General features: G+C 44.5%; 1 protein-coding gene across 4 annotated transcripts in view; it reads right to left on the bottom strand.

Moving 5' to 3' along the window:
* Positions 1–21934, bottom strand: part of LOC110507192 (phosphatidylinositol 4,5-bisphosphate 3-kinase catalytic subunit beta isoform) — an 87819-nt gene that overhangs the window by 29113 nt on the left and 36772 nt on the right. For all 4 annotated transcript variants that reach the window (XR_016492489.1, XR_016492490.1, XM_036964685.2 and 1 more), the window contains exons 3-5: positions 5310–5496; positions 2243–2471; positions 601–839 (exon numbers count right to left, since the gene is read on the bottom strand). Coding sequence is in view for 2 of the 4 variants with exons in the window: in XM_036964685.2 (XP_036820580.2) it covers positions 601–839; positions 2243–2471; positions 5310–5462 (621 nt within the window). In the remaining 2 variants the exon portion in view is untranslated. The remainder of the gene's footprint in view (positions 1–600; positions 840–2242; positions 2472–5309; positions 5497–21934) is intronic.

Here is a 21934-nt window from a genome sequence, read left to right as displayed (position 1 = left end):
GGTGTATAGTATTGTAGATGTGACTCCTGCTTGATGACAGCTGAGGGTGTATAGTATTGTAGATGTGACTCCTGCTTGATGACAGCTGAGGGTGTATAGTATTGTAGATGTGACTCCTGCTTGATGACAGCTGAGGGTGTATAGTATTGTAGATGTGACTCCTGCTTGATGACAGCTGAGGGTGTATAGTATTGTAGATGTGACTCCTGCTTGATGACAGCTGAGGGTGTATAGTATTGTAGATGTGACTCCTGCTTGATGACAGCTGAGGGTGTATAGTATTGTAGAAGTGACTCCTGCTTGATGACAGCTGAGGGTGTATAGTATTGTAGATGTGACTCCTGCTTGATGACAGCTGAGGGTGTATAGTATTGTAGATGTGACTCCTGCTTGATGACAGCTGAGGGTGTATAGTATTGTAGATGTGACTCCTGCTTGATGACAGCTGAGGGTGTATAGTATTGTAAATACTACACGCTACTCGAAGAGAGCGACAATGGCCTCGTTCACTCCATTGCTGGGCATATTTTGCTATGTGTGCGTGTAAGTATTTCTGGTAGGAAATATTGTGCTCACAGTGTGTACAGATACTGTAGTTACCTGGGACTGGTCGAAGTGCATGGTGACTTTGAGGCTGGCCTCGGCCTGTTTGTCGTTGACACCGTCTGTGACCGGTGTGGCTCCTCCCCCTGGCTCCAGCTGCGGAGAGAAGCAGGCCTGCAGCCACTCGCTCCAGGTCATCAGCTGTACCCGCTGCATCTTCTCCTCGCTGATACGGAACATCTTACTGCGGAAATCCTTCACCTCCTGGTCTTGCAGAGCGTCCAGCTCGTGGAGACCTGTGAATGGTTCATGAAGCTTCATAAGCTCTTCATAACCACTCCATGACCACTTTATAAACATTGCACAACGACTTCGCAGGTGATAAAGATATCATGATAAGGCCACAAGAGGATTATACAACATTTTGCAGTAAAGATGAATTTGACGATCGTGTTCTGTTTGTGAACACCTGTGAGCAGTCATAAGAAGCCACACACTAAAGCACGTGAAAAACAAGAGTATAACCTCTGCATGAGTGGGTCTAACAGCACTGCATTAAAAGGCATTACCATTCATGTTTAATGCACTACATCTGTGACTGACATTTGATACCTGGCGTGGTAACAAGTAGCAATTCCTGTTTATGAGGGATTACAAATGACAATCCAATCTCAACAGTGTTGAACTCTAACCTACTGTTTTCACTGAAATACAACTGTCACTGGGTATAAAATCTAGCTCCTAAATTCATTATACTATATCTATCAGTTGAACAGAGCTCAGTATTTTGGGCCAGTAGAACACTTTGGATGATGAAAACAACATGTTGACATTTAAAACCATTAAACATTCATATGACCCTCAGCTCTCAGATTGTGTGAGTGCGTGTGTCTGCTTCTTCGTGTGTGTGCGCGTGTATGCTTTTCAGTGTGTGTGTGGCTAGCCAGTGTGTGTGTGGCTAGCCAGTGCCTGAGGGATGTTTTGAGTAGCGCTTACTGACAAAAGCCTTTTACAGATCACATCTGACAAAAGTGGAGGCAGGAGGGAGCATATCAATATGGGATGAGTCTCCTTCCATTACACTGACTGACTCCCTCTCTGAACAGGCCTGGTTGGCCTGCAGCCTGGAGCACCTCCATAGAGCCCCACCATCTCTGTCCTCACACACCCTCAGACTAACAAGACCCTGTGTGTGTGTACACTTATAGCTATGTGTATATGTGGATGAGATAGAAAATGTAAGGGAGACTTAGTGTATGTAGGCATGTGCACATATTTGGGTTTGTGTGTCAATAGACTGACCTTTCCACCCTACCATTACAGTGGTGGTCTGGCTTGCCTCCTCCACTCAGCACAGCGCCTTATCACCATCACAGATAATACTGAGTGACGGATGATAATAACAGACATCAGGAGCCTGTCCATTCTAAGCGGATTGTGTTCCATCCTACGGGCCTGACTTCAGCTGATACTGGGATGATGACATGAGACTTCTGAAGACAAGACTCAGATCTGACAGCCAAGGCAAAGAGGATATCAATATATTGGAGAAAGAGATTAAATGGTGCTGGTGTGTCTGAAGAGTATGTGTGTGTTTGAGTGATCACTGTCCAGGAGCATCTCTACTCTGTTCAAACCACAGGTCAAACATCAGTGTAAGGGTCTACTGTTACTGTGTGCATGTGTGCGCGCACGTCACCTTTTCCGATGAGCACACCGATCTTGGAGTCGAGCAAGCGTTCCGCGCGGCCACAGTTGCGTGTGACCAGTTTGAGCATGGGACAGAAGGGCCTAACATCACAGAGGCGCCTGGTCTCATCTTCCAGCTCCTCGTGCACCGCTGCCTGGTTCACACACTCAAACATGTGGCCCTCCATCTCCCCCAGAGACGGAAACAGGGGGTATGACTGGGCCTGCTTCCATAGGAGCTATGAGGAGAAGAGGGGGACACCACAGTTATTACAGAAACTATGGCAAGACAAGTTAACACAATCTACCTGTATGATCAGAGGCTACACAGACACAGGCTCAGCCTCTAAAATACATGATCTACAACAACAAGTGGAACCTAAATGATTAGCCATGACTCACATCACAATCATCCAGATTCTAAAGCCAACAGTAGTTCTACGAATCATCGTGACTGAAATGTTAACAACCAATGGATGAACAACAACCATATGTCATATGATGACAGGGGAACAAACATGATGACACAGGTCCTGAATAGACCAATCAGGGCATGAATCATGTCCCATGGCGCAGTCACAGGGTGTGTGTGTGTGTGTGTGTTTGAGGCTGAAGGGCACGAAGTAGACAAACATGGGGACAGAGTAGACAAGGAGTCATGTCACCTCTCTTCCCTTCAGACAAACAGTCTTGTGTCATAACCACCTTACTGACCATAACACCAGACCAAGTCCCCTCAAAGTATAGACCTTTAGAGGCGAAAACAAAATACTCCCGGAATTCAACTTTTACTGCATCAGATGCCGTCATTATAATAAGAATGTGTTCTTAACTGACTAGATTAGATTACAGTTTACCACTTGGCTGTACCATGTTCACATGACAAATAACCTCTTTTACTTAACAAATGTGTTGTTATTATCCGTTGTGTGACATCTAATTATCTGTCACATTTCACCAGCATCCAGAGACAATATTACTACTACTGTTGTGATCTAAAATGAAAGCAAGCACCTTGAAGTAACCGGATAACAGCCTCACTTAAGAGACAATTTATTGAACTTTACCATTTCCTTCAAGAGTATCTCTTGAATATGTTCTCTTACATTCAGTTAGTTGTTTTATTTCATGCATGTTGGATGGACTTGCAAGGTCACCATTTAAAAAAACATTCTAAACCAACATTCATTGAGTACACGTCACAACAGTTGTGGTGCTGTTGGCCAGCCGAGGATGAATATCAGAACACATTTGAATAGAAGTGAACGACGAGCTATTCTAATGGAGAGGGAGGAGTGGTGTGTCATTGCACCCCTGATAAATGTCATGCCCACGTTACATCTGAGCAGGGGAGACATCTTTATTCTCCACCCTGCTACTGTGCTGTCTACAAATCAGTATCTGAGGTTTAACGTTGTTAGCTGGCTGGCAAGCCTTCCGTCTGGGGACTACTCTCCTCCGAAACATTTTTAGTAGGGGAAATAAATCAATCTGCTGCTGGTCTACCTGAGCCTCTCCTTCTTCCTCTCTCCCTCACATTCTCCCTTGCTTCCTCACATTCTCCCTCATTCTGCAGTCACACTAAGATACTTTTTAATTTCTCTGAGCTTTCCTCCATATCTCCTCTTTACTGGCTCCAGGGAATAGATTTCCTCTGAACAAGCCCTCACTAGCCCTCCCTGAACCTAATCCACCAACAGGTAGCCAGACTGTAGCTTACCGGCTAGCCTACCTACCAGGACGTAACTGATAAGACTGCATAACTGTCTGCACAACTGTAAAGCAGATCACAAGTCATTGAGTCTGTTAGTTCTATTTTGTAGACATATGAAAAGCCGACAGACAAACAAGCACTTCTGTGAATTGGAGTGTTAGGTCACTCCTCATTAGGAACACTGGAGCCAGGGGTGATTCAGAGAAACAGACATTACACACTGTTGTTCAAGAACTATTCAACAAAGCCTGTCTGAGGAAAATATGCTGTCTCTCTATGTGGGTGTGTGTGTGTGTGCATCAGAAATAGTGTCTCAGAATGGAGGAAAACATTACATGAGGAAAACACCGGCAGGGAGAGAGGGTCACAGGGAGAGGGATCTCACCACACGGTCAAATACAAAAACGGCAGGGTAGCCTAGTGGTTAGAGCGTTGGACTAGTAACCGCAAGGTTGCAAGTTCAAACCCCCGAGCTGACAAGGTACAAATCTGTCGTTCTGCCCCTGAACAGGCACTGTTCACTGTTCCTAGGCCGTCATTGTAAATTAGAATTTGTTCTTAACTGACTTGCCTAGTTAAATAAAGGTTAAATAAAATAAAAAATGTACACTTTAAAAGGTCAAAACTAAAAATCCTTAAAACATTCATAGTGACAGAAGTATGAAACCTTCCATGATGGTAAAGACTATAGTGTATTGTTACATTCCTGACCTTTGGCTTACATCTCACCCCACCACTACCCACTAGCAGGGTCACGCATGATGTCATAGGATATTTGCATGCAGTTAGAGTGCAGCTCAGAGACAAACAAACAGCCACCAGCTGTGTCATAACACCCATTAGACAGTGTCTGTCTGGACTGGAGAGGAGGCGACAGTCTACAGCAGCCTACAGCTTGTTCTAGTTGTTATGATGGCCTTTTACAATGGCTCAGAACCAGAACTTCAGCCAGGCAGCACTCAGAGTCATTCATCAAAACAATCCTAACCAATCTCCGTAATGTTAAACTAATACATTGTAAAGTAATGTGTTCCATGTGGGTTGATTCTAACTGAAGAGATAAAACAACCTGAAAGGCTGAAGGTGTTGTAGTGCTGGACAACGTGGATAGAAATCCCTATCATTATAATCCTACTGAATCCCCATGATAACAATAAGAACACTGAGATGCACAGTAGGCCTATTACAGGCCTCTAGGCTATACTTTCCAATGCTGTTCTAAGATTGCAACTGCGCTGTTTCGACTGCTGTCTGAAATTATTAACATTAGGCTATAGGCAAGCCTGTTAACTGCAGAATACCCAGCAAAATATCATATAATTAAATTTCAAACACACACACACACAGTCCCCCTCTCTCGTACCAGTTTGATGTGTTGTATGGTGGCCTCTCTGGGGACGTCCATCTGGATGTAGATACCGGTGGGTAACAGGAAGTCCACAGTGACCAGGTCCTCTCCACACAGCTGGGAGTGGGCCGCCCACAAGTCCAGGTCGTCTGTCATGGCGGGAGGCATCGCAGGGACCAACACCCAGCTCAACCATAAGGACCTGGGAGGAGGAAAGAGGACCGTTAGGGAGAGTAACCATGTACTGCTGAAGAACCACAACTACATGCAGAGAGTATAGAACTGTAACCGTGAATGGCTGAACCACACCTCACAGAGTTCTTCCAATTCCTACTATCCTATTGAAATGCAGACATAGTTTGATAGTCTTTACTGATGACTGAAAGTTGGGTGGTGTCAGGCTGAGGAGACTGTTATACTCCATCTTTGCCCCCAGGGGGAGCCCTGTTTAACACAGACTGGCCATGGTTGGGCGAGCGCCAGCCCTCAGAGGAATGCCCACTAAGCAAACACAGGAACAAAAAGGTCACCAACCCTTCCCCTCACCCCTGACAACCTGCTCTGGTTCCCCCCCTCACTTGGCCATGAGGCTGTTGCCAAGGCAATTATCAAGTAAACGGAGTTGAGGTAAATTTAGCTGACATTTTTCAAATCATCCAGTGAGTGTGCAATGACCGTAGTTAGTGTGGGACTGGAGTTGACAGGTTTTCAAAACTCCCTTCAAAAAATGTGTTACGGGTTTAGGAGGTGGTTCAAGTACACACACACACACACACACACACACACACACACACACACACACACACACACACACACACACACACACACACACACACACACACACACACACACACACACACTACAGTAAGTGCTTGAGCAGCTTTGGTAAAGAACCACATGCTGCCCAGTTTCCATTCTGGCTCAGTGTTTCATCACAATAGACCATCCACAATCACAGTTGCCTTTCTGTAATGACCTATTCCTGAAGAGCATGTCTTTAAGTGCTCCAGCAGGGCACAGTTCAATCTCCATTTTGGCTCAATATCACCAGGCCATTAAATCCAGCAGCAGCCCCATTGTCTCTAATGGTGTTAAGTGCTTGGGTCCATTTTGGCTCTGCAGCAAGTACAGTATCGTGGCCCATTTGGAGCCACTATCTTGGCCACTTAACATGATCAGCTATGCATATACAACTGCTCTGACTGCCATTCAACACTCTGAACTAGAACATTCTCTCTTAAAGGGACTGAACAATTTCTGAGCCACCATTGGTGAGTGGTGGAACTAAACACTAGTGCTGGGATGATAAAGATACAATTATTGACACCGACCATATTGATCACTTATCATCTCCGGCATTTTGCGGATGTCGTTCATTACAATAAGTAGCCTATTCTAGACAAATGTCAATGAAATAAGTTTGCTAATGCGACAATTGATGGCTACAACCATCAGACTAGTCATAGTTTACAGTGCATCCGGAAAGTATTCAGACAACTTGACTTTTTCCACATTTTGTTAGCCTTATGGATTCAATTGAAAAAAAATCGACACACAATAACAAAGCGAAAACAGGTTTTTAGATATTCTCCCAAAACCAAGCATGAGGTTGAAGAAATTGTCCGTAGAGCGCTGAGACAGGATTGTGTCGAGGCACAGATCTGGGGAAGGGTACCAAAACATTTCTGGAGCATTGAAGGTCCCCAAGAACTCAGTGGCCTCCATCATTCTTAAATGGAAGAAGTTTGGAACCATCAAGACTCTTCCTAGAGCTGGCCGCCCGGCCAAACTGAGCAATTGGGGGAGAAGGGCCTTGGTCAGGGAGGTGACCAAGAACCTGATGGTCACTCTGGTCAGAGCTCCATAGTTCCTCTGTTGAGATGGGAGAACCTTCCAGAAGGACAACAATCTCTGTAGCACTCCACCAATTAGGCCTTTATGGTAGAGTGGCCAGACAGAAGCCACTCTTCAGTAAAAGGCACATGACAGCCCGCTTGGGGTTTGCCAAAAGGCACCTAAAGACTCTCATACCATGAGAAACAAGATTCTCTGGTCTGATGAAACCAAAATGTAACTCTTTGGCCTGAATGCCAAGCGTCACATCTGGAGGAAACCTGGCACCATCCCTACGGTCAAGGAAGGTGGTGGCAGCATCATGCTTTGGGGATGCTTTTCAGCGGCAGGGACTGGGAGACTAGTCAGGATCAAGGGAAAGATGAACAGAGCAAAGTACAGAGATCCTTGATTAAAAAAAACTGCTCCAGAGCACTAAGGACATCAGATTGGGGCGAAGGTTCACCTTCCAACAGGACTATATATCAGTTTCAATTATTTATAAATGTGCATACATTTCTAAAAAAACGTTTTTGCTTTGTCATTATAGGGTATTGTGTGTAGATTGATGAGGGGGAAATAATAATTTATCCATTTTAGAATAAGGCACAACTTAACATTTGGAAAAAGTCCAGGGGTCTGAATACTTTCTGAACGCACTGTAAACTACTACCACTAGTTTGATGGTTGTAGCCATCAATTTTCCAATTAGCAAACGCATTGCATTGATATTTCTCTAGTATAGGCTACTTATCATAATGAACGACATCAGCAAAGTGCCTGAGATGATAACTGATCAATATGGTCGGTGTCCATCATTTCCCCTTTATCATCCTTGATTAAAACCTGCTCCAGAGCGCTAAGGACCTCAGACTGGGGCAAAGGTTCACCTTCCAACAGGACAACGACCCTAAGCACACAGCAAAGACACTGAGGAGTGGCTTCGGGACAAGTCTCTGAATGTCCTTGAGTGGCCCAGCCAGAGCCCGGACTTGAACATCTCTGGAGAGACCTGAAAATAGCTGTGCAGTGACGCTCCTCATCCAACCTGACAGAGCTTGAGAGGATCTGCAGAGAAGAATGGGAGAAGCTCCCCAAATAAAGGTGTGCCAAGCTTGAAGCGTCATACCAAAAGAAGATGAGGCCGTAATTGCTGCCAAAGATGCGTCAACAAAGTCTGAATACTTTTGTAAATGTCATATTTTAATCTTTATTTATAAATGTGCAAACATTTATAAAAAACTGTTTTTGCTTTGTCATTATGGGGTATTGTGTATAGATTGATGAAGGGGAAAAAACACTAAATCATTTTAGAATAAGGCGTAACGTAACAAAATGTAGATAAAGTCCAGGGGTCTGAATACTTTCCGAATGCACTGTAAAGGATCATAAAACAACTTTTAAAAAACTTGTGCACAATGTTAGAAATGTATCATTCTATTTATTCATCAGTATTGCATCAATTCAAGCAATTTATCACAAAATGGATTTTTGTCAATATCGCCCAGTTCTAAGCACTTTGTCAAATGTGCAGTTGAATGCCTGTCTCAGACAAACAATGTGCAGTTGAATGCCTGTCTCAGACAAACAATGTACAGTTGAATGCCTGTCTCAGACAAACAATGTGCAGTTGAATGCCTGTCTCAGACAAACAATGTGCAGTTGAATGCCTGTCTCAGACAAACAATGTACAGTTGAATGCCTGTCTCAGACAAACAATGTGCAGTTGAATGCCTGTCTCAGACAAACAATGTACAGTTGAATGCCTGTCTCAGACAAACAATGTGCAGTTGAATGCCTGTCTTAGACAAACAATGTACAGTTGAATGCCTGTCTCAGACAAACAATGTGCAGTTGAATGCCTGTCTTAGACAAACAATGTACAGTTGAATGCCTGTCTCAGACAAACAATGTACAGTTGAATGCCTGTCTCAGACAAACAATGTGCAGTTGAATGCCTGTCTTAGACAAACAATGTACAGTTGAATGCCTGTCTCAGACAAACAATGTACAGTTGAATGCCTGTCTCAGACAAACAATGTACAGTTGAATGCCTGTCTTAGACAAACAATGTGCAGTTGAATGCCTGTCTCAGACAAACAATGTACAGTTGAATGCCTGTCTCAGACAAACAATGTGCAGTTGAATGCCTGTCTTAGACAAACAATGTACAGTTGAATGCCTGTCTCAGACAAACAATGTACAGTTGAATGCCTGTCTCAGACAAACAATGTGCAGTTGAATGCCTGTCTCAGACAAACAATGTGCAGTTGAATGCCTGTCTCAGACAAACAATGTGCAGTTGAATGCCTGTCTCAGACAAACAATGTGCAGTTGAATGCCTGTCTCAGACAAACAATGCAGGGAACCAGAGGGTGATGTCACAGAGGAGCTCAGTTACACTCATGAAAGGAAAGGTGACACCACAACGTGTCTGTCTGACGCAGTCACAACTAACATGAGGAGACACACTGAACATCCCCCCCAGAGTCACAATGGGATTTGATAAACTATTAGCATGATGACCTAATGCGTTGCATTTTGGAGATTACAGCAAAAATAACATTATTTTCATCCCGCTACGTAAACAAAGCTGATTTTTGTTTAAACACGTTTTGTTTAGCTAATAAGATCACACTATTTGTCATGACAGGCCCACCCACCTCAAGGGCAAAACCATTTAGTGGCCCACCTCTTCACAGTGGAGAGAAAAAAAACATTAAAGTTAAACTTCGCCATAGGCCACAGAGAAAATAATGCAGTTTTAAAGCAATTTTTTTGCAATTCTAAACATTTTGCCATATATATATATAGGGTGGAGATAAAGCACCCCCACAACATGATGCTGCCACCCCTGTGCTTCACAGTTGGGATGGTGTTCTTCGGCTTGCAAGCCTGCACAAGCCTTGCAAGATTTCCCCTGGGCTAGTGCGTTCATGTGTGTGTGTAAGTCATACAGGTGTGATTTCATCATGACAGTGTAAAGGGTATAGGAGAATGTATAGGGTGTCTGTGATAGCAGAGGAGTCACTTTAGAACTACGACAGCCTAGTCAATATTAATGACACACATATTCCACTGTCACACTTAATGAAATTATTCCACCATGTCAGTTTGGAAAGAAAGAACCGTTGTCATGGTAACAACCCATTGTTCTATTGAACAGGTCTCCCCTAAAGACTGATGAATACATTATGATTAGGATTATTAACAAGTATGTCCTTATGTTCTTTGTAAACTGTTGCGGTCTCTCTCTCGACTCTAGTCTACAATGGGGCAGTGTGTGCGAGGAGGGGGGAGATATGAGGTCATGGTCAGTGATTAAGGACTCTGTGACACTTCTAAAAATACTACAATGAGTTCACAAAAGAGGAAGACCCCCACCCCCGCTCCACTATAAATACAGTACCGGTGTGAATGAGGTCACATTCTCTCGCTCTCTCACACACACAATCTATACTAGGGCATCCTGAGTCAGCTTTTCCACTAGCTCTCTAGCTGAGGGACTGTTGTTCAGGGGGGAATGGGGGCTTAGGGACTGTACTGACCACATCCAGTCACATTCATCCACATCAGCCCACATGGTGTCATGTCATACCCCTTCCCTCTCTGAACATGTTAACTCCCCTTGGGAATGGGGGGAAATTGAGTGTGTGTGTGAGTGAGATTAGTCAGTAGGGCGTGAGTTGTGAAAGTGTTGTGGTACACAGTGGTAGCACTTCTAGGTGAACAGAACACATTTTGATGTAGAACTAGTCATCCACAGTTACCCTGAGGTTCTGTCTCAGTGTGTGGCCCAACATAACAGGCGAATTAGGAGTGTGTGTGAGGTGTGTGTATGAGGCTTATGAAGGGTGTGTGTGTGTGTGAGAAACAGTCACCCTCACTGCTGCTCAAACATGACAGATATCACTAGACACTCCTACTTGTGGATTTAGAGAGTGGCTGTGGGCTTGAGACAGGATGTGATAGAAAAAACTGAAGAGGATAAATAACATTTACTGTAGTGAGGTCTACTGTAGCAACATCATAGTTGTGGTCTGGTCTGTACAGTCCAACAACAATCAACTGGACATAGTAGGCCTACCATAGAGGACAGGGTAATGAGGCTGTATACTCTAGATGGTGGAGATAACATATTGTGTGTGATTGTATTTATTCAACACATAGACACTGTGGTTTTCCACATGTTCCTGTCTGTGGTAAACATCAATGTCATATCTTGTAGTTGTCCATTTGGTGGGAAAAGTGGCCGAGGATATTGGATTAGCGCTCAAACTACAACCCCCCCTCTACCTTCTATCTCTCTGGTCTGTCCCTCTCCTCCCCACCCTGTATCAGTGGGTACTGACGTGGCCAAGAGATTATATTTCTATTTTTTACTTGGACCCCTTTTTCTCCCTAATTTCATGGTATCCAATTGGTAGCTACAATCTTGTCTCATCGCTGCAACTCGGACTCGGGAGAGGCGAAGGTTGAGAGCCGTGTGTCCCCCCGAAACGCAACCCAGCCAAGCCACACTGCCCGCTCAACCCGAAAGCCAGCCGCACCAATGTGTCGGAAGAAACAGCGTACACCTGGCGACCGTGTTAGCGTGCATTGCGCCAGCCTGCCACAGGAGTCGCTGGTGCGCGATGGGACAAGGACATCCCTGCCGGACAGACCCTCTCCTAAACCGGACGATGCTGGGCCAATTGTGCACCGCCCCATTGATCTCCCGGTAGCGGCAGAGGCTTATTGCGACATCACATAGCATACATGTGGCTCCATAATGCATCCATTATGATGTCATAAAAGCCAGTTCTCATCACTCCTCACTCATCGCCCTGTGGGTGGAGAGAGGGAGGGAGGAAATGTCAACAGATTTATTTCATGCTCAGCACAGCCCACTCAGAGTGCACCACTGCTTAATCCTCAAGACTAAATGCATGCTATTCAATCGATCGCTGCCCGCACCTGCTCGCCCGTCCAACATCGCTACTCTGGATGGCTCTGACGTGGACAACTACAAAATCCCTGGGTGTCTGGATAGACTGTAAACTCTCCTTCCAGACTCACATTAAGCATCTCCAATCCAAAATTAAATCTAGAACCGGCTTCCTATATTGCAACAAAGCATCCTTCACTCATACTGCTAAACATACCCTCATAAAACTGACCATCCTACCGATCCTCGACTTCCGTGATGTCATCTATAAAATAGCCTCCAATACTCTACTCAACAAACTGTCTATGACAGTGCCATTCGTTTTGTCACCAAAGCCCCATACACTACCCACCATTGCGACCTGTAAACTCTCGTTGGTTGGCCCTCGCTTCATACTGCGCCAAACCCACTGGCTACAGGTTATCTACAAGTCTCTGCTAGGTAAAGCCTCGCCTTATCTCAGCTCACTGGTCACCATAGCAGCACCCACTCGTAGCACACGCTCCAGCAGGTATATCTCACTGGTCACCCCCAAAGCCAATTCCTCATTTGGTCATCTTTCCTTCCAGTTCTCTGGTGCCCATGACTGAAACAAACTACAAAAATCTCTGAAACTGGAGACTCATATCTCCCTCACTAGCTTTAAGCACCAGCTGTCAGAGCAGCTCACAGATCACTGCACCCAGCCCATCTATCTACCTACCTCATCCCCATACTGGTATTTATTTATTTATTTTGCTCCTTTGCACCCCAGTATCTCTACCTGCACATTCATCTTCTGCCGATCTACCATTCCAGTGTTTAATTGCTATTTTGTAATTACTTCGCCACCATGGCCTATTTATTTGCTTAACTTACCTCATTTGCACTCACTGTATATAGACTTTTTGTTTTCTTTTGTTCTACTGTATTATTGACTGTATGTTTTCTTTATTCCATGTGTAACTCTGTGTTGTTGTATGTGTCGAATTCCTACGCTTTATCTTGGCCAGGTCGCAGTTGCAAATGAGAACTTGTTCTCAACTAGCCTACCTGGTTAAATAAAGGTGTTCTCAACTAGCCTACCTGGTTAAATAAAGGTGTTCTCAACTAGCCTACCTGGTGAAATAAAGGTGTTCTCAACTAGCCTACCTGGTTAAATAAAGGTGAAATAAATAAATGAAAAAGAGAATATAACGGCAGCGATGGCTGCAGGGTGGCTGCAGGGTGGCTGTGTGTGGATAAATAGCACTATTGAGATTGGGGATGGAGATGCAGGTTCTTATTGTATGCATGTACGTTTGGAAGGGGTAAGGGAGTAGAGGGAAGGGGTAAGGGAGTAGAGGGAAGGGGTAAGGGAGTAGAGGGAAGGGGAAAGGATAAATGTTTGGAAGGGGTAAGGGAGTAGAGGGAAGGGGAAAGGATAAATGTTTGGAAGGGGTAAGGGAGTAGAGGGAAGGGGTAAGGGAGTAGAGGGAAGGGGTAAGGGAGTAGAGGGAAGGGGTAAGGGAGTAGAGGGAAGGGGAAAGGGAGTAGAGGGAAGGGGAAAGGATAAATGTTTGGAAGGGGTAAGGGAGTAGAGGGAAAGGGAAAGGATACATGTTTGGAAGGGGTAAGGGAGTAGAGGGAAGGGGTAAGGGAGTAGAGGGAAGGGGAAGGGATAAATGTTTGGAAGGGGAAGGGAGTAGAGGGAAGGGGAAGGGATAAATGTTTGGAAGGGGTAAGGGAGTAGAGGGAAGGGGGAAGGGAGTAGAGGGAAGGGGAAGGGATAAATGTTTGGAAGGGGTAAGGGAGTAGAGGGAAGGGGGAAGGGAGTAGAGGGAAGAGAAAAGGATACATGTTTGGAAGGGGTAAGGGAGTAGAGGGAAGGGGTAAGGGAGTAGAGGGAAGGGGTAAGGGAGTAGAGGGAAGGGGAAAGGATAAATGTTTGGAAGGGGTAAGGGAGTAGAGGGAAGGGGTAAGGGAGTAGAGGGAAGGGGAAGGGATAAATGTTTGGAAGGGGAAGGGAGTAGAGGGAAGGGGAAGGGATAAATGTTTGGAAGGGGTAAGGGAGTAGAGGGAAGGGGGAAGGGAGTAGAGGGAAGGGGAAGGGATAAATGTTTGGAAGGGGTAAGGGAGTAGAGGGAAGGGGGAAGGGAGTAGAGGGAAGGGAAAAGGATACATGTTTGGAAGGGGTAAGGGAGTAGAGGGAAGGGGTAAGGGAGTAGAGGGAAGGGGTAAGGGAGTAGAGGGAAGGGGAAAGGATAAATGTTTGGAAGGGGTAAGGGAGTAGAGGGAATGGGTAAGGGAGTAGATGGAAGGGGTAAGGGAGTAGATGGAAGGGGAAAGGGAGTAGAGGGAAGGGGAAGGGATAAATGTTTGGAAGGGGAAGGGAGTAGAGGGAAGGGGAAAGGATACATGTTTGGAAGGGGTAAGGGAGTAGAGGGAAGGGGTAAGGGAGTAGAGGGAAGGGGTAAGGGAGTAGAGGGAAGGGGAAAGGATAAATGTTTGGAAGGGGTAAGGGAGTAGAGGGAAGGGGAAAGGATACATGTTTGGAAGGGGTAAGGGAGTAGAGGGAAGGGGTAAGGGAGTAGAGGGAAGGGGAAGGGATAAATGTTTGGAAGGGGAAGGGAGTAGAGGGAAGGGGAAAGGATACATGTTTGGAAGGGGTAAGGGAGTAGAGGGAAGGGGTAAGGGAGTAGAGGGAAGGGGTAAGGGAGTAGAGGGAAGGGGAAAGGATAAATGTTTGGAAGGGGTAAGGGAGTAGAGGGAAGGGGTAAGGGAGTAGAAGGAAGGGGAAAGGATACATTTTTGGAAGGGGTAAGGGAGTAGAGGGAAGGGGAAAGGATACATGTTTGGAAGGGGAAAGGATAAATGTTTGGAAGGGGTAAGGGAGTAGAGGGAAGGGGTAAGGGAGTAGAGGGAAGGGGAAAGGATAAATGTTTGGAAGGAGCAGCACAGCCCAAAGTCAGATGTCACATGCTCATACCACTGTGTTAATGAGGGTTAGGCTCAACACATTACTGTACACGCCTGGATACTGAGCATGCCTCAACCACTCATCTGTTCTGGCACTGACATTTATGTAATGCAGCGTCACTAGGCAGGGAGTTTAGTGGTGGAGTGTTCATGTGTGTCATATCCTCTCTGAGACACAAGTCTGTTACATACAGTGCCTTGCGAAAGTATTCGGCCCCCTTGAACTTTGCGACCTTTTGCCACATTTCAGGCTTCAAACATAAAGATATAAAACTGTATTTTTTTGTGAAGAATCAACAACAAGTGGGACACAATCATGAAGTGGAACGACATTTATTGGATATTTCAAACTTTTTTAACAAATCAAAAACTGAAAAATTGGGCGTGCAAAATTATTCAGCCCCTTTACTTTCAGTGCAGCAAACTCTCTCCAGAAGTTCAGTGAGGATCTCTGAATGATCCAATGTTGACCTAAATGACTAATGATGATAAATACAATCCACCTGTGTGTAATCAAGTCTCCGTATAAATGCACCTGCACTGTGATAGTCTCAGAGGTCCGTTAAAAGCGCAGAGAGCATCATGAAGAACAAGGAACACACCAGGCAGGTCCGAGATACTGTTGTGAAGAAGTTTAAAGCCGGATTTGGATACAAAAAGATTTCCCAAGCTTTAAACATCCCAAGGAGCACTGTGCAAGCGATAATATTGAAATGGAAGGAGTATCAGACCACTGCAAATCTACCAAGACCTGGCCGTCCCTCTAAACTTTCAGCTCATACAAGGAGAAGACTGATCAGCGATGCAGCCAAGAGGCCCATGATCACTCTGGATGAACTGCAGAGATCTACAGCTGAGGTGGGAGACTCTGTCCATAGGACAACAATCAGTCGTATATTGCACAAATCTGGCCTTTATGGAAGAGTGGCAAAAAGAAAGCCATTTCTTAAAGATATCCATAAAAAGTGTTGTTTAAAGTTTGCCACAAGCCACCTGGGAGACACACCAAACATGTGGAAGAAGGTGCTCTGGTCAGATGAAACAAAAATTGAACATTTTGGCAACAGTGCAAAACATTATGTTTGGCGTAAAAGCAACACAGCTCATCACCCTGAACACACCATCCCCACTGTCAAACATGGTGGTGGCAGCATCATGGTTTGGGCCTGCTTTTCTTCAGCAGGGACAGGGAAGATGGTTAAAATTGATGGGAAGATGGATGGAGCCAAATACAGGACCATTCTGGAAGAAAACCTGATGGAGTCTGCAAAAGACCTGAGACTGGGACGGAGATTTGTCTTCCAACAAGACAATGATCCAAAACATAAAGCAAAATCTACAATGGAATGGTTCAAAAATAAACATATCCAGGTGTTAGAATGGCCAAGTCAAAGTCCAGACCTGAATCCAATCGAGAATCTGTGGAAAGAACTGAAAACTGCTGTTCACAAATGCTCTCCATCCAACCTCACTGAGCTCGAGCTGTTTTGCAAGGAGGAATGGGAAAAAATGTCAGTCTCTCGATGTGCAAAACTGATAGAGACATACCCCAAGCGACTTACAGCTGTAATCGCAGCAAAAGGTGGCGCTACAAAGTATTAACTTAAAGGGGCTGAATAATTTTGCACGCCCAATTTTTCAGTTTCTGATTTGTTAGAAAAGTTTGAAATATCCAATAAATGTCATTCCACTTCATGATTGTGTCCCACTTGTTGTTGATTCTTCACAAAAAAATACAGTTTTATATCTTTATGTTTGAAGCCTGAAATGTGGCAAAAGGTCGCAAAGTTCAAGGGGGCCGAATACTTTCGCAAGGCACTGTACCACCCCCCCACACTATTTTCTCTCACACACACGGTTCTTAATCATGTTGTTTTCTTTGGAATCCACTCAGTGGACAGCGTGGCTGCACTTGACTTGAACGTGAGGCCTCTGGGAGAACATTTGGGTGGAGGCAGAGAACTCACTCCTGCCAAACATAATGGAGAGGGAGAGAGACTGAGTAATGATAAAGAGATGGGGAAAGAAAGAGGGAGGGAGAGAATGAGGAGAGAGGAAACAGCGAGTAAGAAGACATGTATGATGTTAATATTTATCTCTGTGGCTGTAGTGTTAGATGGGTTCAACTGAATGCCCCACTTCTGTGCCTGTGCCATAATTCTGACCTTGTGAGCCCAATTCTAATCCCTCGGATGAAAATGGTCTGTTAACATGGCAAACAGTGTAGAGTAGAAAACAGAAACACAGTGCGTATTGAACCCTGGCAGGATGACACAGGGGCTGCAGGAAGTCACCTTGGATTATCAACACGTGTTACAAAAAGCCCATTGGTGTTAAAAACAAGCTAAACCTATTTTACAAATCATAGGAGCTGTAATGAGAAAAGCGAATGTTATGCTAATTAACAAATTCTTACTCAAATGACACTATAAACAAAGAATGATTCATACTGTTGTATATAAATCTACCACCTTATAAAGAAAGTGCCTAATGGTCCTTTAATCCACTGCACTGTGTTTATGCATACATGTGTATCGATGATATAATGCATTATAGATGATGCCTGTACCATGTTTGACTATGATTTTGTTTGGTATCTCAAAACCCAGTGGTCCACAATGTGGTTTAAAACAACAACAAAAAATCTCAAACTCTACACATGTTATGGGACTGAGAGAAGAACATTTCAGTTTTAAATATAATTTAATGTAATTCTACACATTTTAACATGGCTTCTGCCATGTTCTTATGCTGAGTGACTCAAACATGACAAAATGAAATGGGAGCCCCATGCCATGGCATTCTGGAGGTTTTACATTCCCCCTAAAAGTACATTTTTATTTTTGTGATTGTTAGATTTCAATGATCTTATTTAAAAATATATAGCTCTATATTTTCTACATGCTTTATATCTGGTTTTATCCATTTAAGTTCACACTGAAAACATTTTACCATGGCTAAAAAGACACCCACCCCCCAAAATCTCAAATAAATGGATATACAGTACCAATCAAAGATTTGGACTCCTACTCCTTCAAGGGTTTCTCTTGATTTGTACATTGTATAATAATAGTGAAGACATCAAAACTATGAAATGACACATGGAATCATGACATAACCAAAAAAAGTGTTAAACAAATCTAAATATATTTTATATCTGAGAATCTTCAAAGTAGCCAGCCTTGCCTTCATGACAGCTTTGCACACGCTTGGCATTCATGATGTAGTCACATGGAATGCATTTCAATTCACAGCTGTGCCTTGTTAAAAGTCCATTTGTGAAATGTATTTTCTTCTTAATGCTTGAGCCAATCAGTTGTGTTGTGACAAGGTACAGGTGGTATACAGAAGATAGCCCTACTTGGTAAAAGACCGAGTCCATATTATGGCAAGAACAGCTCAAATAAGCAAAGAGAAACGACAGACCATCATTACTTTAAGAAATGATGGTCAGTCAACCCGGAAAACTTTGAAAGTTTCTTCAAGTGCAGTCGCAAAAACCATCAAGCGCTACGATGTAACTGGCTCTCATGAGGACCGCCACAGGAAAGGAAGACCAAGAGTTACCTCGGCTGCAGAGGGTACATTCAACAGAGTTAACTGCACCTCAGAAATTGCAGCCCAAAGATATGAATATCAGGCCTTCGTGGTCAAATTGCTGCAAAGAAACCATTAGTAAAAGGACGCCAATAAGAAGAGACTTGCTTGGGCCAAGAAATACGAGCAATGGACATTAGACCAGTGGAAATCTGTCCTTTGGTCTGATGAGTCCAAATTTGAGATGTTTGGTTCCAACCGCCGTGACTTTGTGAGACACAGAGTAGGTTAACGGATGATCTCCGCATGTGGTTCCCACCGTGAAGCATGGAGAAGTTGTGATGATGCTTTGCTGGTGACACTGATTTATTTAGAATTCAAGGCACACATAAACAGCATGGCTACCACCACATTCTGCAGCAAATCACCTTCCAAATGATGGTCCCGCTTAGTGGGACCATCATTTGTTTTTCAACAGGACAATGACCCAACACACCTCCAGGCTCTGTAAGGGCTATTTGACCAAGGAAAGTGATGGCGTGCTGCATCAGATGACCTGGCCTCCACAATCACCTGACCTTCACCCAATTGAGATGTTTTTTTTATTTAACTAGGCAAGTCAGTTAAGAACAAATTCTTATTTTCAATGACGGCCTAGGAACAGTGGTTTTACTGCCTTGTTCAGGGGCAGAACAGATGTTTACCTCGTCAGCTCGGGGATTCGATCTGGCAACCTTTTGGTTACAAGTCCAATGCCTTAGCCTAATGTATGGGTGTATGTAAACTTCTGACTTCAACTGTATATTTATTTTTCAATCATATTTTTGGGAGTGGCGGCAATGATTTGCTGCCCACTGCTGCTAAATGTATATAGGGGAAACACTGCACACACACTCACAGGAGAGCTCCCAATAACAAGCAGCTGTTCTAACAAGGAGCTCTTCACTACAGAGAGTTTCAGACTCTTCACACCTCCCTCAGGGAATGAGAGGGAGGGAGGGAGGTAGACAGAGTTAGAAAGAAGCAAAGGGCAAAAGAGGACTGTAGGGTAATAGAATATCATTTGATTAAGCAATATTATTTCAGGATTCAAGTTGCAACAGGAAATCAGAGATAGAGGGAAGAGGAGAGAGTTGTTTATGGATGGAGGGAGATAAGAGAGTAGGGTTAAATGTGGATAGATGGTACATGCAATGGAGGGAGAGAGAGAGAGAACAGAGAGAAGAGAGAGAGAACAAATAAAGAGAGAGAGAGAGAACAGAGAGAGAGAGAGAGAACAGAGAGAGAGAGAGAACATAGAGAGAGAGAAAGAGAGAGAGAACAGAGAGAGAGAGAGAACAGAGAGAGAGAGAGAGAACAGAGAGAGAGAGAGAGAACAGAGAGAGAGAGAGAGAACAGAGAGAGAGAACAGAGAGAGAACAGAGAGAGAGAACAGAGAGAGAGAGAGAGAGAGAGAGAACAGAGAGAGAGAGAGAACAGAGAGAGAGAGAACAGAGAGAGAGAACAGAGAGAGAGAGAGAGAACAGAGAGAGAGAGAGAACAGAGAGAGAGAGAACAGAGAGAGAGAGAGAACAGAGAGAGAGAGAGAACAGAACAGAGAGAGAGAACAGAGAGAGAGAGAACAGAGAACAGAGAGAGAGAGAACAGAGAGAAAGAGAGAGAGAGAGAGAGAACAGAGAGAGAGAGAGAACAGAGAGATCAGAGAGAGAGAGAGAGAGAACAGAGAGAGAGAACAGAGAGAGAGAACAGAGAAAGAGAACAGAGAGAGAGAGAACAGAGAGAGAGAGAACAGAGAGAGAGAGAGAGAGATAGAACAGAGAGAGAGAGAACAGAGAGAGAGAGAGAGAACAGAGAGAGAGAGAGAGAACAGAACAGAGAGAGAGAACAGAGAGAACAGAACAGAGAGAGAACAGAGAACAGAGAGAGAGAGAGAACAGAGAGAGAGAGAGAACAGAGAACAGAGAGAGAGAGAACAGAGAACAGAGAGAGAGAGAACTGAGAGAGAGAGAGAACAGAGAGAGAGAACACAGAGAGAGAACACAGAGAGAGAACACAGAGAGAGAACACAGAGAGAGAACACAGAGAGAGAACACAGAGAGAGAACACAGAGAGAGAACACAGAGATAGAGAACAGAGAGAGAGAACAGAGAGAGAACACAGAGAGAGAGAACAGAGAGAGAGAGAACAGAGAGAGAGAGAACAGAGAGAGGGGAAGTGAGAGAGAACAGAGAGAGAGAACAGAGAGAGGGGAAGTGAGAGATGGGAGGCTGAGTTACAATGCTTGCCTGTGGCGGGTGGGCTGGCCTGGGCCGGGTCTCTACAATAGTCCTCTGTACCCGCTCATCTCAACCATCTGTGTGTGTGTGGTGTGTGTGGTGTGTGTGTGTCTTTCAGAGTGTCAGTGAAGCCAGTCCCGTGCCCGACTCCACACAAACACTGGCCTTGTGTCAGCCTTGCCCCCACCCCTCACCTCCGTCAACTCGTCAGACCCGTTGCATTCCCCATGCAGGAAAAACAGTTGGGCCACAAAAGCCCAACAGGCCATTACGACCCAGCAAAACACAAGGGCCACAGAGGTCACATGGAACTGGGGCCCACACTGGACTAGTGTAATGTGTATACAGTACGTGGTCTATTTTGGCATGGAGCTGTCAAACTCTTCTCCGGCTGCCACACAAACACTCACACCCAAGTACATGCATTTATATAGCAAACCCAGGATACCCATACTGCATGTAGTCCAGCCCACCAGACATAACCACATCAAACTAAAGTCAAACTAAAGTCACACACAAACTAAAGTCACACACACCAAACAAACCATGCTGTAGATAACCAACGAGAAGAATCATGGTATTCTAGTCTCTAGAAATAATCTCACTGCTATCTGTTCTTCTAATTTAACACGTATAGTTCTCCAACTGACCCGCCTACTACACTCACATGTTAAATGAGAGAGAACGAGGTCTACGTAAACTCTTCATTTTATCATAGTCAAAGATCATTATTCAAAGCATCCTCCCACACACACACACTCCAGGGAAAAAACACATATGCAAAGTAGTCATGCCCCATCAGATTCTGTGAAGCAGGGTTTGTAAACAAAGTGAGAGAAAATAAGATCTCAGCTCAGACACCACGTTCCCATCTCTCTTTTCTCCCCATCTCACTGACACCCTCTCTCTCTTCCTCAAACTGGAGCCACAACTCCTGAATATTAAGTGATTGTGATTTTAGGACACATCCCATTCCCTGACTGTCAAATGAGCGTCAAGCAGATGCGCACTGACAGGATGTGGCCGCTATGTCCCTTCCTGTTTTAACCTTCGACGCCGTGACGACGCAACCACAACGAAACCGGTTCAGCTCTGTCCTCTGACACAATCAGCTCATTTAACAAAAACAA

The sequence above is a fragment of the Oncorhynchus mykiss genome, chromosome 27, assembly GCF_057628025.1.
Source record: "Oncorhynchus mykiss isolate SJ-2025 chromosome 27, ASM5762802v1, whole genome shotgun sequence".
Taxonomy (NCBI): Eukaryota; Metazoa; Chordata; class Actinopteri; order Salmoniformes; family Salmonidae; genus Oncorhynchus; species Oncorhynchus mykiss.
This window is presented reverse-complemented; position numbering and strand designations above follow the sequence as displayed.